At 42.5% G+C, this 17790-nt stretch overlaps 1 protein-coding gene across 2 annotated transcripts in view; it reads left to right on the top strand.

Moving 5' to 3' along the window:
* Positions 1–17790, top strand: part of fer1l4 (fer-1 like family member 4) — a 51278-nt gene that overhangs the window by 25608 nt on the left and 7880 nt on the right. For both annotated transcript variants that reach the window (XM_034139188.1, XM_034139187.1), the window contains exons 19-40: positions 172–280; positions 450–678; positions 2374–2506; positions 2602–2702; positions 2799–2886; positions 3258–3374; positions 3471–3623; positions 3710–3905; positions 4063–4187; positions 4577–4711; positions 5131–5304; positions 6823–6933; positions 7142–7303; positions 8014–8188; positions 8937–9049; positions 9166–9282; positions 9853–9898; positions 10119–10222; positions 12154–12288; positions 12969–13088; positions 13583–13710; positions 14291–14461. In XM_034139188.1, the coding sequence (XP_033995079.1) occupies positions 172–280; positions 450–678; positions 2374–2506; positions 2602–2702; positions 2799–2886; positions 3258–3374; positions 3471–3623; positions 3710–3905; positions 4063–4187; positions 4577–4711; positions 5131–5304; positions 6823–6933; positions 7142–7303; positions 8014–8188; positions 8937–9049; positions 9166–9282; positions 9853–9898; positions 10119–10222; positions 12154–12288; positions 12969–13088; positions 13583–13710; positions 14291–14461 (2942 nt within the window). The remainder of the gene's footprint in view (positions 1–171; positions 281–449; positions 679–2373; positions 2507–2601; positions 2703–2798; positions 2887–3257; positions 3375–3470; positions 3624–3709; positions 3906–4062; positions 4188–4576; positions 4712–5130; positions 5305–6822; positions 6934–7141; positions 7304–8013; positions 8189–8936; positions 9050–9165; positions 9283–9852; positions 9899–10118; positions 10223–12153; positions 12289–12968; positions 13089–13582; positions 13711–14290; positions 14462–17790) is intronic.

The following is a 17790-nucleotide window of genomic DNA, read 5'->3' as shown; positions in this document are numbered from 1 at the left end:
TTAAAACGTGTTAATGCCTGACCAAAGTGTATGGATGTACATACAAACAAGGAGAAACCAGGACTCAACTTCACCGCATGAAACAGAGTTGCAGATGAGGAGGTGTCCCAGGTAGATAACAGATAGGTGACATCCTGCAGCTCTCAGTATTGTCTTGTTTTTTGTCCTCAGGGTTTCCTGGGTCGCACGGAAGAATTTCTGTTGTTCGCGTCTCTGTTTGAGGTCACTATGATGGACCCGTCTGTAGGAACCAGACCAATGACATTCGAACTCTCAATAGGTAAACATTTTATTCTATGTCCAATTCTCAGTACTTATTAATACATTAAGTCAAAAATAATATCCAATTTACACTGAGCAATTAACATTCTAAAAATGTCAGACCAACAGTGCGAAAAGACAAAGTATGTCCAACATCAATCGTCAATCAGCTGTTCTGTTTTTGGCAGGGAATTATGGGAAGGTTTTGGGGGTTGGGAAGTCAAAGAAGAGCCAGAGCAGGGAGGAGCTGAGGAGGAGCAGGGACGATCTGAGGAGGAGTAAGGAGGATCTGAATGAGGAGGCGCAGGGTCTGCTGGAGTCTGAGGATGAGCTGGACAGAGAGGATCTGCTGAGTCCTGAATCTGAAAACAGATCTGTGACTGCTCCTGCAAGACCCCAGCCCACCGAGTACGACAGGTAGGTGACCACTACACGTAACTTTATCCCCTACCAACACTACTTGATCCAAAATCTGTTTTCCATCCCTTTTTGAGGCATGGCAGCAAATAAAAGATATCCTTTTCCCCAGCCCCATCATCTCAGCTACCTTTGGGTGATCCCAAAACTTTGCCAGGTCAGATGGGATAGTTAGCCCCCCTAATGTGTTTTGCAACTTCTCAGAAGATACGTAACTTGCACCACACGATTTCCTATAGTTCTACAAACCCGGCCTCCACCACAGAAGGCATGTGTAACGGAGGGCGTCGGAACCCAAATGCAGCACACAGGAAACTGGGAACAGTTCGTAATGAAGTCTAATTTGAAACTCAGCTGTTACAGAGCAGGGCAGGTATTGAGCACAGAAAAACAAAAAAGTCCAAGCAGAACAAACCAGTAGGGAGCAGGGTTGGTCGGGGCCAGGCAGAGGATCGGGAAACCAAGATAATTGCTCGATGCAAAAAAACACCAACACCAAACAGCCACAGAAAGACAGGAACCAGAGACGCTGAGGCAGATTGTAAGACCAGGGGCAGAAGGCTGGTAGGTTTTCCGGGGATGAGCTGAGGAAGGCAGGGTCGGCAACAGGAAGTCAATCCGGAATGAAGTGCTGGCGAGTCTTGCATGAGAGCTGGAGATGGGGTTGTGGAAAAGTACTGAGTGCAGCAGGTAAGGAGAGGAAGCAGACTGTGACAGCATTTCAAGTGTTCCTTCCCCTGCCCAACACTATCCCCATCAGGGTCCTCCTACCTAACCCCTGTTTCTGCTTCTTGAAATGTTGGTCAGAACCTCTCCCACACTGGACTCTGCAGGACATACCTGTCTACCAGCCTTTGCTGTGGCAGCTTTCTTTACCGTTGTGTAACTGCCTCCTCAATGGAAGCTTTGGACATGACCCAGTATGTTTCCATGTCTCCATGACCTCAGACCACGTCATATTAAACCCTAATGTAGAGGTGCTACCAGGCCAGGATCCATATGTTAACCATAGAATCCAAAAATCCTCAAGACCCTAATTTGTTAGGTGCTCTTGAATTGCTCTTAGTTATGGCCTCATATATGACACCAATTTGCCTTTGGAGGTCCTACCAGAAGGCACTGCTCCTATCATCACAGCTCCTACTGTCACAGGGACACACAACTCTCCATTGGTTTTTGTTCAGCCATTAAAGTAGAGGCTTATTAAGGAAAATGTCCTTGAGCAGTTCACTGAACCCTGTTTGTTGCCGATATCAATGCCAGTGCATTTAAGGGTAGCTTGCAGCCATCAATGTGTGAATGGGTGTGTGGAGGCAAAATGATACAGCACTCTGCAGTCCATTTACCAATAAAAGCTGACAATTATTGGAGGGGTTACTATACTTACCCCCACAATGATTACTGCACACAGCCACTTGCTGTATGATTGACTGTCTGTGTCTCTCCCCCTGTCTGTCTCTCCCCCTGTCTGTCTCTCCCCCTGTCTACCTGTCTACCTGTCTACCTGTCTGTCTCTTCCCCTGTCTACCTGTCTGCCTGTCTGTCTACCTGTCTGTCTCTCCCCCTGTCTACCTGTCTGCCTGTCTGTCTACCTGTCTGCCTGTCGGTCGGTCTGTCTGTCTGTCTGTCTGTCTGTCTGTCTGTCTGTCTGTCTGTCTGTCTGTCTGTCTGTCTGTCTGTCTGTCTGACTCTCAGGTCGTTCCAATGTCTTCCTCTCCAGCCCCCCTCCGAGAAACAGAAGCCTTGTCTGTTTGTCTGGAGTCAGTTTGAAGATCACAGCTTTCGTCTCTATCAGGCCAACTGGCTCAACAAGACAGCTGACCGACTGGTGAGAGTCAAGTGATCGTTTATTTCCTTTTATTTACACAGTGTCTATCACACAATGCATATGAACTGGTCACATGTCATCCTCTCCTCTTGTAGGAGATTGGTCTTGATGGGGTGGAACGTCTCTTGAGGAGGCCGAGAAGTAACGCTAAAGGCCGTTTGGTGGAGGTGCTGCTGGAGCTGGTGGCCTCCTGCAAGTCAGTCTCCTCCTTTGGAAAAAGTAGATTAGAATAGATTTAGTTTGGTTTGATTTGCGTTGATGCCTGTCCGTCTTCTTGTCTCTCTCAATGCAGACAGTTTAGTGTTTTCTCAGACAGGAGGTCTCAGTCTCGACCCAACAACCTGGACCGATGCAGGAAGGACTTCATCAAGAAACATTTGGTTAGTCTGTCCTCACTTAATACATGCCACAATCTTCCTGCCAATTCATTACTTGCTTCTGTGTCTGGCTGTCTTTTTTGTCGGTTGGAGGTCCTTGAAGTCAAGATGCAAGTGTCCTTGGGCAAGATATTGAACCCCAAATTTCCCCCAATGGCTTCGCCAATGGTGTGTGAATGTGTGTTAGTGTTCATCACAGCTGATGAGCAGGTGACACGTTGTATGGCAGCCTCTGTCTCTGTTTGAATGTGTGTGAACAGGTGAATGCTGCCTGATATTGTTAAGTGCTATGAGTGAAAGCTTACAGGAAAACACTTTATAAATGCAGTTCATGCAGTTTACCATCTGTTTTCATCATGTATACCTATCTTAAGGTCCTTGTTGCTAGACAAGCTGTGAGGGCCAGGAGAAGGGTCACAAGGAGGACGGCAAAACAGCGTTTGATGGAAAGCAGGAAACTCCTGAGGAAACTCCGCCTGCTGGCTAAAGAAGTCAGAAGTTATTAAGTGACCACTACAAAGATGTTAGCAGTATGTTTAGTTAATCTGAGGTCTGAAACCCCCTACCCCACACCTCTCTCTTTCCAGCCCCAGACTACCATCCCGGACGCATTTCTGTGGTTACTGAGTGGAAGCAAGCGATTGGCCTACGTCAGGATCCCTGCATACTCCATCCTCTTTTCATTGGTGGAGGAGCAAAGGGGGCGGGACTGTGGCAAGGTCACCACCCTCTACATGAAGGTAACAGTTCTAACACTGATGTCCTGGATGGTGCTCAACAGTCAGTCTCTAAATCTCTCTGGCTCTCTCTCTGCATGTCTATTTAGTCTCCGGATGGTTCGGCAAGTGAGATCTTTGCAAAGCTGGAGGTTTTCATGTGGCTCGGCCTGGCCAAGTACAGTAAAGAGGCCACCAACTGTTTGCCGGAGGAGTTTCTGCCGATCTACAAGGAAGAGGACGAGGAGCAGAGGAGGCTGGTCCCTGCAGGGAGGATGAAGCTTCCTGTCAGTCTGTCCTGCCAAGGTGAGTCAACGGGCAGTGTGGCTTCTGTACAGACACTTCTTGTTTCTTTATTTCCACTTGGTCATAATAAAGCTTTACCTGGAATCAACAGCACTGATGTCACTCTTCTCTCTCTCTCTCTCTCTCTCTCTCTCTCTCTCTCTCTCTCTCTCTGTAGACAGCAGGTACTTCCAGCTACGATGTCACATGTATCAGGGGCGTGGCCTGATAGCTGCTGATGATAACGGCCTATCAGATCCTTTTGCCAAGGTTCTCTTTTCTACTCAATGCCAAGTCACCAGGGTAGGTACAGCTATCCAATGAATGGGCATATTAAATGATGACATTTAATTGAACTCCAAAGACAATTTCCGCTAATTCAATGGGATAGCATCTTGCTTATCACTTACTGCATAGACCAATGTCTTTTAAACTTTAACCTCCATCTAATATGTACATTACACATGTTAAATGTCAAAGCCCACGGAAAATATTATACAACTGTTTCACATGTAGGACTTGTGCAGTTAACTGAAGAGTTGCCCTTTAAATCACATTTAATATATATCGTTTGTGTGTGTGTGTGTGTGTGTGTGTGTGTGTGTGTGTGTGTGTGTGTGTGTGTGTGTGTGTGTGTGTGTGTGTGTGGTGTGTGTGTGTGTGTGTGTGTGTGTTTGTTTGTTTGTGTTCAGGTTTTAAATGATACGATCTCTCCTGCATGGTGTGAAAGTTTGTTGTTTGACAGAGTTCTGCTTGAGGGTACGAGGGAGGAGCTCGAACAAGACCCTCCCCTTATCACCATCAACATCTACGACCAGGACGCCATGGTAACACTTGCCTTTTTCTTCTTCTACGGTTGGCAAATGAAAAAAAAATTGTATAACGTGTTTGAATAGTGCTATGAATTACACATTTCAAATAAAAAAATGTTTTTGTACATATTTCTAACAAAACAAGTTCCCATGTGGACCAACAGAAGGGGTGGGACTTTGTCTCTTAATTATACTGCTATCCCAGCACCTTCAGGAAGTAATGCCATAACAACCTGTGTGTGTGTGTGTGTGTGTGTGTGTGTGTGTGTGTGTGTGTGTGTGTGTGGTGTGTGTGTGTGTGTGTGTGTGTGTGTGTGTGTGTGTGTGTGTGTGTGTGTGTGTGTGTGTGTGTGTGTGTGTGTGTGTGTGTGTGTGTGTGTGTGTGTGTGTGTGTGTGTGTGTGTGTGTGTGTGTGTGTGTGTGTGTGTGTGCAGGGCAGTCCAAAGCCTCTGGGTCGTGCGTTTGCAGAGCCGGAGTTTAAAACTGTGGAGCAGTACTATAAGAAGCCCCACCTCCGTTTCTTTGACATCAGCATGGGCAGAGCCCCCGCCGGAGAGCTGCTGGCTGCCTTCGAGCTCATCGAGCTGGACTACTCCAGCTTTGGAGAGGTGACACCTGTCAATCTATCAATGTCTTTCTGACCTCCTTAATCGACCATCATTTCTATCAGTGATAATTAAACAGTTTTAACTAATATCTGGGAACACACTTAAAAGAGGTTTGATCACACCTGAAGAGTTGCTCCTTCTAGATGAAATTGAGAGGATTGAGCCTAGTATCTCCCCCCCCACACCCCTCAGCCTTCTTTCTGTACACTCGTGAGTGAGGCACTCGTGAGGTGGGCAGAGTCCCCTGTCAACTCCCGTTACATTCCTCCATGGTGTCATTTGAGCGAAAAATGGCTAAGTCAACTTTTACGAGAACCAGGCTTGGGGGGTCAAAAGGGCTTGACCAAGGCTGACCCAAAGTGCATGATGAGTCTCCATTGTGATTTGAAAACTTTCATCAGACGAGTCCTTCGGGGGGCGGGGAAAAAAACATGTTCGTCAGAATCGTCACTTCCTGTACTGAGAGTGGAGGTGTCCTGACAGTGGAGCCTACACCGGAACTGTCCTGAGAGTGGAGGCCTGCAGGCAGACCCCTCTCGGACTCTTGGCCTCTCGCTTTTATGCTGAGGACACAATGATTTTGTTAAATGTTCCTGTGTCAAAGTTCAACAGAGTTTAAGCAAAGAATCTGTGAGATTTTACTTTTACTTATTTTTTTTTATAAGTAGACCCTACTAATTGAGGCAATTCAAGTTATAAATGCTTGTTTGGAGGAATTAATTGAATAATTTTGAAAGTACTTGTTTGGTTAAAAAAACAGTTTTCCAAATGATGTGTCTCTCAGGTTAAACAAACGTATTTGGAAGAGAAAAGGAAGGTGAATGGAAAATGTGTTACCCAAAGAGTCATAAACATCTCTCGATGTTTACAGACCCACATTCAGTTTTAGCTTTGGCCTACTGTCCTTACATTTTCCTGTGCATTTAGGGATATAAACGTTTTCACCAATTAATTTGACCTCCAATTAAAGGTGGGGTAGGTAAGTTTGAGAAACCGGCTCGAGATACACTTTTTGTTATATTCCATGGAATGCTCTAAACATCCCGATAGCAATGAATATCTTAAGTGCTTTGACAAAAAATCCATGAAAAAATGTCATCTGTGGAAGCAGAAGTACTGTAAAAAGCACGACCAATCATTTTAGCCGGCCCGGCTAAAGTAACTGGATGGCCTACCTGCCTGTCAGCCTTCCACCTGTGCACAAACTTATCTCGTGTCCTCATTGGTCATGTGCGCGTTCGTGTGTGTTGGAGGAGGGGCTCTGTAAGGAAGTGGCAGATTTTTTCCGGCTGTGTATTTTCAAATTCTAGCGATCTCGAGCTGGTTTCTCCAAAATGACCGACCCCACCTTTAAAGTGGTTAAGATGATATAAACAAAAACTGCTGCTATTAAATTAGTGGGATAGGCACGATGAAGAGTTGTACAAAACCTGGAATGATCCTTTAACAAAAAAACAAAAAAGTAGTGTGCATGAATTAATCTAGATAGTGAACTGGTGAAACATATCCCCCCTGCAGCCCCGCGTCCCCAGCAGCGTGGACCCTCAGGAGCTGACCTACCTGCAGGAGCAGAGATATTACAACATCCCAGAGGGGGTCCGGCCTGTCCTGAAGACCTTTAGGATTGAGGTACCACACACACACACACACACACACACACACACACACACACACACACACACACACACACACACACACACACACACACACACACACACACACACACACACACACACACACACACACACACACACACACACATCGATTATATTCAAGTGTTTTTCTGACTTTGATCTGTGAAGTCACTGTGTTTGTGTGTGTGTGTGTGTGTGTTCAGGTGCTGTTCTGGGGTCTGCGGGACCTGAAGCGAGTGCAGCTTTTTGAGGTGGAGCGCCCCCTGGTGAGGGTGGAGTGTGCAGGGCGACAGCTGGATTCTGAGGAGATCGAGAGCTACAGCACTCACCCCAACTTCAAAGAGCTGGTCCGCTATATCGACGTGGTCAGTCAGTGATGGTTACTGAAAACTGTTTAAGCTTTTTACACTCCAATAATGTATTTTCTTTAGAAAGGTTAATTACTGAGTGAAATGACCCAGAAGCATTTTGAATTACGCCTACAATGAGGTATTTATTGGCCATTCTTGTTCCTGAGTTTTTATAAACAATAGCTTGATTCGTCTTCACTAATAATATGTCAGATCCTTGTTCATGCATATTTTTGGACATATTACATTTTTTTAAAGAAAGAACAACTTTCAAAACCTAAAACTAATATGTTGTGGCCCCCTGCAGTAACTCTAATGATGTCCCACAATTCCTTGCAGTAGCGACATTCAAAGCAACCAGCAACACACCATTCCGTCATTCTTGAAAACACACGAACAACTGACAACACGTTATGACAATCATTTCCAGAAAATCATACTCATTATTTGGATGCATGTCTCAAAATACGAGAGGACTGGAGTAGAGACACCATTCTCGATGTTATAAACATTTCCTTCTTATATTCAGTTGTGTATTTAAATACCATCCTTGGCAATTAACTATTATTTGGGTTGTCCATTAGGTCAAGGAAAAGCGGTTTGCAAAATACATGGGATGTGATTTATTTTAAATGTTTTAATATTGGACCGCTGCCCTAGTGTATCCAGTCCCTACAGAGCAGAGCTAACCTCCTCCTTCCTCTTCCTGTAAATACTCCATCCAGGAGCTGCCGGAGCAGGCCTACCTCCACCCCCCTCTGACGGTGTTCGTGGTGGAGCATCGGGCCTTCGGTCGGATGGCTCTGGTGGGGACCCACGTGGTCCAGAGCCTCATGGACTACGCCCCGCGAGAGCTTGGGGGGGAGGAAGAGGAGGAAGATGACGAGCCAAAACCAAAAGGTGAGAGCTGTGAAAGAAGTAATGGAGGAAGTCCATGAGATGATTGGAGTCATTGGTTTTGAACACAATTTTGTTTAACATTTGTTTTGTTGTTAACAAATGTTATGTAATGCCTTTTATTTGTGCTTTTACACTGTACGTTTACCTAATTTCATTTGATGTTTGCTGCCCAGCGACTAAATTACATTATAGCTAACTTTTGTACAGCTTCCAATCTGTGCTCTGTGTCTGTCAAATAAATAAATAAATATTCATAATACAATAGTAGTGTCAACTAAATAGTAGGAGTTATTTGTTTAATCACATTGTTTAATGTACAATATGTGGAGATAATCAAAGTTTCACAGGACAGCTGTCCCTTAAAATGCTCATTATTTTGCAATTCACCAATTATGTTGTGTTGGAACATGGTTATTTTCAGTGGAATTGATCCGAAATTGACCTTAACATGTATTGATTCCAAGTTCTAAGTTTTTCTTAATGACATTATTGTGCCAATGTTTAATTGTGTAGTCTGTTTATCATATTAGTTATATTTCTTTTTTTCCTTGCATTGTATTTTACCGCCAAGTTCTAGTATCAATTTCTACAAAAATGGATGTATTACTTCCCCCCACCATCAGCCACAAGACTCATTCTGAAGCTTTGTGATTGGATGTTTCTCGAGCTATGCTCTTTAGCGTTCATAGTCAATTTAAAGTTTTTATGGAAACATTTATCAACATCATTTATCTCATTTTCTCTCCAGTGAGGCAGAACACGAGGAAGATGGACCCTCTGAATGCAGTGACCCGTATGGGACTCAGCAACCTGTCAATAAAACAGTCAAAGATCCCCTTAAACCCCATGAAGCTGGTAAATGTACGTATAATAATCTCCCCGTCTTTGTGTTTGATGACATGGAACCAAGACACATTTCTACCTAGATTCAGCCATAAAGGATTAAAGAATGAGTTCATTTGAATTAACCCCTTCAGGCTCCTCTGAAGAAGCTGATGAAGAAAGGCGAGGAGCTGGAGGAGGAGACGCCGGAGAAGGAGGAGCTGGACTGGTGGTCCAAATACTACGCTTCTGTGGAGGAGATGGAGAGAGAGGTGAGACATTGTTTACCTGTCTGTGTGAAAACATGGGTTAGTCAGGACTGCAGAAGATATACACATATTCCGTTGTAGAATAAAAACACACCTGTTTTGACTTCACATTGAATAAAAGCGTCAGCTGAATAAAATGTAGAATACATTTAAGATGTAACTTTAGTAAGGAAGTAAAAATGCAAGCAACACCTGTAGAATTAAATATGCAATGTGCACGGAGAATGGACGTAGTCAAAACTTAATTTAGTTGTGGTTCTTTTAAATACGAGTTAATATGATGAGATAACCTGAATTCAGACAACAAAAGATAAAACAAGTTAGATTTTCTTTTGGTTATGTTACCGCATTGTTACAATAAAACGATCAAATTACATAACTAACATTTTTTAACAACTGTCCAAAAACAAGACAGATCAATAAAGCAGAATTAGGAAAATTACAACCTATGACTTAAACAACAACGTTTTTTTTGTTTTATTACATTGAATACATGTATCTATTAAATGACACACTTTAAGAAGAGTAATTCATAGTTATATTTATCATGTCTGATGTGTTTTCTGTGTGCAGGCTGCTAAGAGGGAGGAGGAGGAGATGGAGGAACATGCAGAGAACGGTACAGTTTTAACTCCTACTTATTAATATAGTCACAATTAAAGTGTATTTTGCTAATTTGTTTGAAATATTTCCAAGCCGCAGCACATATAGCTGAACAAAATTCTGAACAATAAGATAGCAAACTACAAAATGAAATAACAACCCAAAAATAATTCTGTAAACAATGTGAATAGAGTTGTGTTTGTTTGTGTTGATTGTGTTGTTTTCTTTTGGTTCAGAGGCAGGCAATCTGACCATGGCAAACATTGAAGAAGAGGAGGAGGAAGATATGGTGGTGGTGGAGATCGAGCCTCCGAAACGCAAAAACATTGCCACATTAAAGGTGGGAGGTTACTGAGATTCACAGTTTAAAGTTCAGTCTGTCAGCAATAAAACACAATGTATTGCAACCAAAGACATTGAATCAAATGTGTTATGCAAATCTAATGTGTGTATGGTAACTCTGCAGCTCGACAGAGGGTTTTTTACTCTCTTATACTGTAGCTCCTAGTTGAGTTTTTAGCTCATTTACTGTATGGTTTAGGGACTCCCGGAGTTGTCAGTGTGTTTTTTCATTAAAGTGGACCTATCATGCTATATTTGAATAATATATTGTAGGGCCATACCTATATAAGGTATATTTATACGTTTTCTTTTTCAAAATACCAAACAGATCATGCATTTTAGCCATGCCTCATTTCGCTCTATTTTGCTCTCCTCCACCCTGCCTTTGCATGCGCTGCAGCTGACCACGCCCCCCTGCAAAGGAGGGGGCCGAGTTACGAGCGTCATGTTACCATGCTGTTACCATGCTGTTACCATGCTGTTACCATGCCACGGCAACCTCTCATTCCCCTGATAGGTGGAGAGTTGGCCATATAGGCGGAACTCCTCCGTCCTGACGTCAATAAAGTGTTAAAATCTGTATCAGTTTTGATCAGATCCGTTGCAGCCCTGTTTTTAGAGATTTGGGTATGGAGGAAAAGAGAGAGGGTTGTGTTTTCTGACACTTGGTGAGTTCCCTGGAACACCGGGGACACATATTCATGTATGAAAGACGTACAAAAGTGCAATTTGCATGATAGGTCCCCTTTAAATTAGCTTGGATAAACTCCACTTACATAACCTATTTTATACAGTTAATGTTCACGACCTGTCAGGAACTAAGTTACAGACGGACAAAGTTATATAGTTAAAGATTAAGTTGGTGGAGACCAAAATAGAGCTCAAAAGGGCGTGAATCTTGGTCTTAAAGAGGACATCTTATGTTCATATCAGGCTCATATTTGGAATTTGTGCTTAGCGTTTCAATGTGTTGGAGCGCCTGCCAATAGAAGCGTGAATTTGATATAGTGATGTCACTATGTTACAGAAGAAAACAAAGGAGTCCAATGAAGGTGTTTCAGGCAGGGGGGGAGTGTGTGGGAGAAAAACTCCATCTGGAGGGCACTTTGGGATTTTAGCCTTTTGTAGACCATTTACATGCACAGAAACCTTTATAACACACTAAAGGAAAGGGAAAACCACAAAAACCATAATAGGCCACCTTTAATGGCTGCCTACCTGAAGAACAATAACCATAAAGATCATTTTAAATACACTGTTTTATACATTGTTCTAAACAGGGGCGGACTGGCCATCGGGACGTTCGGGACGAATCCCGATGGGCCGGTACAGAAGTGGGCCGGTCGGATGATGTGGGCCGGTTGGATAAGCCACTAGCACCCCCCCCCCCGTTGATAATTTACTTGCGGCACCGAGGTGGGTCGCTCGGATAACTCACTAGCACCCCCCCCCCCCGTTGATAATTTACTTGCGGTACCGAGAGTCCCGGGCTGATTTGTAGTCCCAGTCCGCCCCTGGTTCTAAATCATGTGAAGGAGTCAATTTCCCCTCTGTGGGAAGAATTAAGGTATTCTGAGTCCACACTACAACTGTAGTGATAATCGTGAGCGACTATGTTGGAATGTTTTTATGTTGCAAGGTATTGTGGAAGTTCCTACCTCTCCTAAACATCACCTTTCAAAATGAGCCAAAAAACAGCTAGAAAGCTTTCTATACATCCACAAAAACCATTGCACCGTTTCCTACTTAAAGAAGCTGCCAAGACAAAAAGATTTGCTGTCGAGAAAACTTTAGGATATGATCCAAAATGGACCATGGAAAGACAATCCAAATCCAAAACCATTTTCTGCTACTTATCCTCAATTTAGTTTCCTGTTAAAGACAGGACTTGAGTACTCATTATTAAACGCTGCCTCTGTTTGTGTTCAGCTGTACGGAGGTGATCTGGAGTCAGATTTCAGTCAGTTTCAGGACTGGCTGCAGATCTTCCCGCTGTATAAAGGCAGAGCGAGCATCGAGGGTGACGAGGAGGATGAAGAGGAGAGGCTGATGGGAAAATACAAGGTACTGTGGTTGTATAGCTGTGTTTCTGACTGTCACTTTACTGAGAAGTAGGGCTCAACTGAATGTCATATTTTAACATTCAAAACTTATGTTGAGTTTTTTTTACGAATAAAGCTTTGAGTGTCTGTTGTCATATTCAAACACAATCCTAATGTCATTCATTCAGATAAAACTGGTTAGCTTTAAATCAACTTTCTTCAGTAACATAACTTGTAACCTAGTGCATCCCTTTGTGCGGCAAGCAGGAGCGCTAACAGTTTTTGACTGCAGTGAGAATGTTTCTGAAAGGATAAACACCGACAAATATAGAAAGAAACTGAATATTTTCTTTATTGACAGACATGTTGTAATATGGGGAAATTATTACATTAGTTAATTTTCAATATATTCGACTCTGACTTCACCATGCTCCGGAGTTATTGCAAATGTTTGGAAAAGAAAAGTCAGAGGCATCCTGCAAATGCCACAACTTAAATTTAATTATACAAATAGTAAAATATTATTAATATAAGTGTAGCCATCTTAATTTGTAACTCTGCAGAATCAATGTGTTCAAAAACTAAAAAGCAAAGCAACGCAGCATTCAAATGGTGATGTAAGGTTCGATTTCAACATCAGCATTCTTTTTTCCAAATAGCCCTGCAGAGAAGTGTTCATTTCCCTATGCTTTCCATTCCCAGGGCTCCTTCCTGGTTTACCCGATTGATTCAGGAGATGAAGAAGACACAAAATGTCAGATCACTAACGGGATCCCCAAAAACTCTCCGCTCAAAGTCCTGGTCCGAGTCTACATCGTCAAGGTAACTGCAGGTCTCTCTGCCCGTCCTTATTATGTCTCTGTCTTTAATTCACTTGACAATCTCCTTTACACAGACTTTGAGATCAATTCAAGGAGATTTAAGCAGTCTCAACTTAATACGGATGCCTCTGTATGAACTACATACGCGTTATAGTTGTTATCATTAATTCATGTCTCTGGGTCAGTATTCAAGACGCTGCATCTACTGCATACAGAACAGAAGAGCAAAAGTTAACATTTTCACAGACAAAGTCTCACACTGAATAGTTTGCAAATGAAACAGGATACGGTTTTTTCTTTTAATCTTTTTTTTCTCTTTCTCTTTTATTTGTAGACAACATTAAAGTCCCATCTTTTTTTGTCAACAGTATTGCTTGTAAATATAGATAGGAACGTCTGGGATGTCATCATCTCGTCCTTGACCAATGTATTATCTGGTAGTTATTGTTAAAAAGGAGAAGTTAGTGTTTTACCGTCTCTGTTCCTGTCCTCCAGGCCACCACTCTGGCTCCCACCGACCCCAACGGTAAGGCCGACCCGTATCTGGTGGTCCGAGCCGGAAAGCAGAGTCTGGACACCGTTGATCGATACATCCCCAAACAGCTGAACCCAACGTTCGGAGAGTCAGTACCTGTCTGTCCACCTGTCTGTCCACCTGTACTTGTCTGTCCACCTGTCTGTCCACCTGTCCCTGTCTGTCCACCTGCCCCTGTCTGTCCACCTGCACCTGTCTGTCCACCTGTCCCTGTCTGTCCACCTGCACCTGTCTGTCCACCTGTCCCTGTCTGTCCACCTGCACCTGTCTGTCCACCTGTCCCTGTCCGTCCACCTGCACCTGTGCTTTACGTTCTGACTGTCTGTCGTTGTGTTCATTATGTTATTTAGTCTTAGTCCTCTGCCAAAGGTCTTAGTTTCCTTTTAGTCAAGTTTTAGTGGACTATAAGTTGATTGAAAACAATTACGTTTAGTTTCATTCAATGACATTTTCTTTAGGCGTAGTCAACATGGACACTGGCTTTTTGTGTTCACCCAACTGTTGTTTTAGGTAACTGAAAATATTGTAATACTCTGGCTAGTGACAGGAAAAAAGGCTGTTTAGGTTTGTAACGTCAAAGTGTGTGGTTAGTTTGAGGTGAAGTAGTGGAGTCCACTTGACTGTGTCGTAGTTCATTTTACCAAAATCTGTCTGAAACTGTCTTTCAGGGTGTTTGAGCTCACAGTGTCTTTCCCACTGGAGACGGAGTTGGTCGTCACGGTGATGGACCACGATCTTATCGGCGCTAATGACATGATTGGTGAGACGCGGGTGGACCTGGAGAACCGGTTCTACAGCCGCCACCGGCCGTCCTGCGGCCTCGCTCTTTATTACGACACGTGAGTACCACAACTGCACCACAGTTTTCTCAGAACTGCAACATAAACAATGACATGTTGGTGTAAAAACTGTGAAATGTCAACCAATAGGTACCAATAGTAGGAATATTTATACTAAAAAAACATTGGAGTACAGTACTACCGGTACCACTTTACAATAAGACTACCCTTATACAGTAAAGGGTTTACGCATAGTTTGTAATTCATTTATTAATTATTAATTATAAACACTTTATAAATCATTTATAAGCTTTTATAAGACATGAGATAAACAGGGCACCTGTGACCGGTTGCTTGCCAAATAGTGAGCCCACATTTATCTGTGCTGCTAGGCCTTATATTGTCTACTTAGCTTACTTCGTCTTCTTCATCAGCCAGCATCCTTGGTATCTGTTGTTCACTGAGTTGATTCTCCCCCCTTCCATCTTGATGTTTCTTGGCATCTCTTTATGACCATTTATGAATGAGTTACTAACATTTATAATTGGTAAAAGGGAGCCTTATTGTAAAGTGTGAAACACATCACCATCTATTGATGAGTCACTAACATTTATAACTACTGAAAGGGTGCGTTGTTTTTAAGTTTAATACATATGTCCATTTATGAATGAGTTATAACATTCACGCTTACCTAATACACTTTTTTCACATGAAATGCAAAGTAAGATGCAACAGAACCAAGCAAAACATTTTATTCACACATGAAGAAAATTAGGACTCAAAATAATGACTATTTATGACTGATATTTATAATTATTTATAAATATAAATGTTATTATTATAAACATATTATATATTATTTATTATTATAAACCTATTTAAACATGAAAGCTTTTCTCATAAATGAAAGACTTGGTAAGACATAATGTTACTCAGACTGGAAAGGCTTTGTGTATATCCTTGAACAAGCGTCCAAGCAGTCCATCAGGGTGAGCAGAGCCAAGCCAAGATGACCATTCAAGAACCTTGAGGTGTTCCTCCAACAAACTCTCTGTACGGTTTCCTCTCAGTCTACGGACATGTCCTTTGACGGTCGACCTAACTTTCATTATGTTGGGTAGGGATGTCCCGATCACCTTTTTTTGCTCCCGATCCGATTCCGATCATTTGATTTTGACAATCTGCCGATACCAATTTTTCCCGATCCGATCTTTATGCAATGCATTAAGAGGAAAAAAAAGGTAACAGATAACGGCTGGTCATCCAACGCGATGAATTCAGCTATCTTGGCTGTTATTTTTTTGGCCTTTTCACTGTTCTGGGGTAGTTTCTCTTTCCTTTTAAAAGTCTCTGAAAGTGTTGGTTGTTTCAGTGCCGTTACCTGAGTGGCCGCTGTGTACTCGTCGTGTTGTTGTTGGTGGTGTTTGTATTAGATTGGTCATGTTGAACGTAGCTCTGTTCTTTCCACCACGCGGAACCTCCGCCTTGCAAACATTGCATCTGGCTGTTACACTGCCTTCGCTTTCAATTTTATAATACTTCCAAACTCCTGACATTTTCTCTGTCCCGACTCCCGAGTCACCAGCTGAACGTAGCCTCTTGTTAGCTTACTGCTACTATTAGACACTGCGCCCACTCTGTTGCCAGATTTGAGAGAAATAAGCAACCAGGTCTATGAAAACAAGCCCAAAAGAAGCAACACATACATGATGTTGTGTAATTTTAACCCAAAACTAAGGCCTCAGGATGACTTTAAGACGTGAACATGGTCATTTTTGTTTTGTAACATTAAATAAAATGTATAAAAATATTTTATAAAAAAAAAAAAAAAAAGAAAAAAAATTCCGATCCCCGATTTTTTTCTCCCGATCCCCGATCACGTGAAAATCACGTGATCGGCTCCGATCCCCGATCACGTGATCGGATCGGGACATCCCTAATGTTGGGTATGACTGCCGTCTGGGGGTTCACACACCACCTGCTGTGGTTTATGGTGTAGTGGTTGTACCCCATGTTACTCAGCACTCTCCTGTATGCCCTCCACTCATCACTAATAATGTTACTTCCTGACTTAACATGCCGTCTAATCAGAGGGACAAGGTGGCATCTTGATCGTTTCTCCACTAGTTTCAACACTAGTCTCCGCTTTTGTCTTTAACTCCCATCATTCCGAAGACCCATTTCTTCGTTCTGCAGGTATGTCCAAAGCGTCCACGTGCATAGAGAGGCGAAGTCCCTCCCCTTCCGGGGACCTCCATGGGACCTTATTTCGGAAAAAGTATGTATTGAAGTCAATGGAGAGAGACAACGTATCTCTTGATCCCGTTTGAATTGTGCCACGAATTACAGATATGATGTTTGTCAATCTTAAAAAATGTCGTAAAACTGTTTTGTCGTAAAACTGTTGAAATATAAGACTATGAAAAATACGCAACTAGAAAGACTACAAATCCCAGAATCCCGGTCCCGCATGCTGGCTCTTACAGAACCGACTAACTCCTCTTTTGTGTATGTACAGCTCTCAACATGCCCAGACTTGTAGTGATTTTCACCTCTTTTAATACTTTTCGCCTCATTCTGAAAGAAAGAAGTGAAATGTGCCAACGTGACGGCCGTCTTGGTGTGTGGTGCGAGACGGGAGATGTAGTTCATTGAGCGGTTTCACACAAAGAAAACTGTTACTTCACAGTTTTACGATACATTTCTTTTTTTTTTTACTTGCAAAATTATCTTTTAAATTGACAAACATCATATTATGTGTAATTCGTGGCACAATTCAAACGGGATCGAAAGATAATCTTTCTCTCGCCATAGAGTGCCACAGTGACGCGTCCTAAAACCCGGAAGTAAATTAGCATTTTACCACTTCCGGTTCCTTCGACAAAAAACAATGCAATTTCTCCATAGGATTTTGGAAAATAGCTTGAAATAAGGTCTGTGGTTGACACAAATTGAAGAGACAGATCACGTTTTGTTCAGCCAGATAATATCCACATGTCTACCCTACTTTTATAATTTTCTGATCATAAATCTAATCGATAGATTTATGATATGACCAGAAGGAGTTTACTTCCGGGTTTTAGGACGCGTCACTGTGGCACTCTATTGACTTCAATACATACTTTTTCCGAAATAAGGTCCCATGGAGGTCCCCCGGAAAGGGAGGGACTTCGCCTCTCTTTACTCACAAAAATTAAATCATAACATCATCTTATTTAACAGCAAAATGCACACACGTTACAGTAAAAATTGTTGCACATCATGTTTCAAAATGCCATACTTGTTTATTAGGTGCATTGTATAACATCATTTAAGGATAATTATACAGTAATGGTCCATATTTTTGTTTTTGTTTTTTGTATTCTCTTGTACAAGAAAGCCCATCTCTA

Source organism: Trematomus bernacchii, unplaced genomic scaffold, assembly GCF_902827165.1.
Source record: "Trematomus bernacchii unplaced genomic scaffold, fTreBer1.1, whole genome shotgun sequence".
Lineage (NCBI taxonomy): Eukaryota > Metazoa > Chordata > Actinopteri > Perciformes > Nototheniidae > Trematomus > Trematomus bernacchii.
This window is presented reverse-complemented; position numbering and strand designations above follow the sequence as displayed.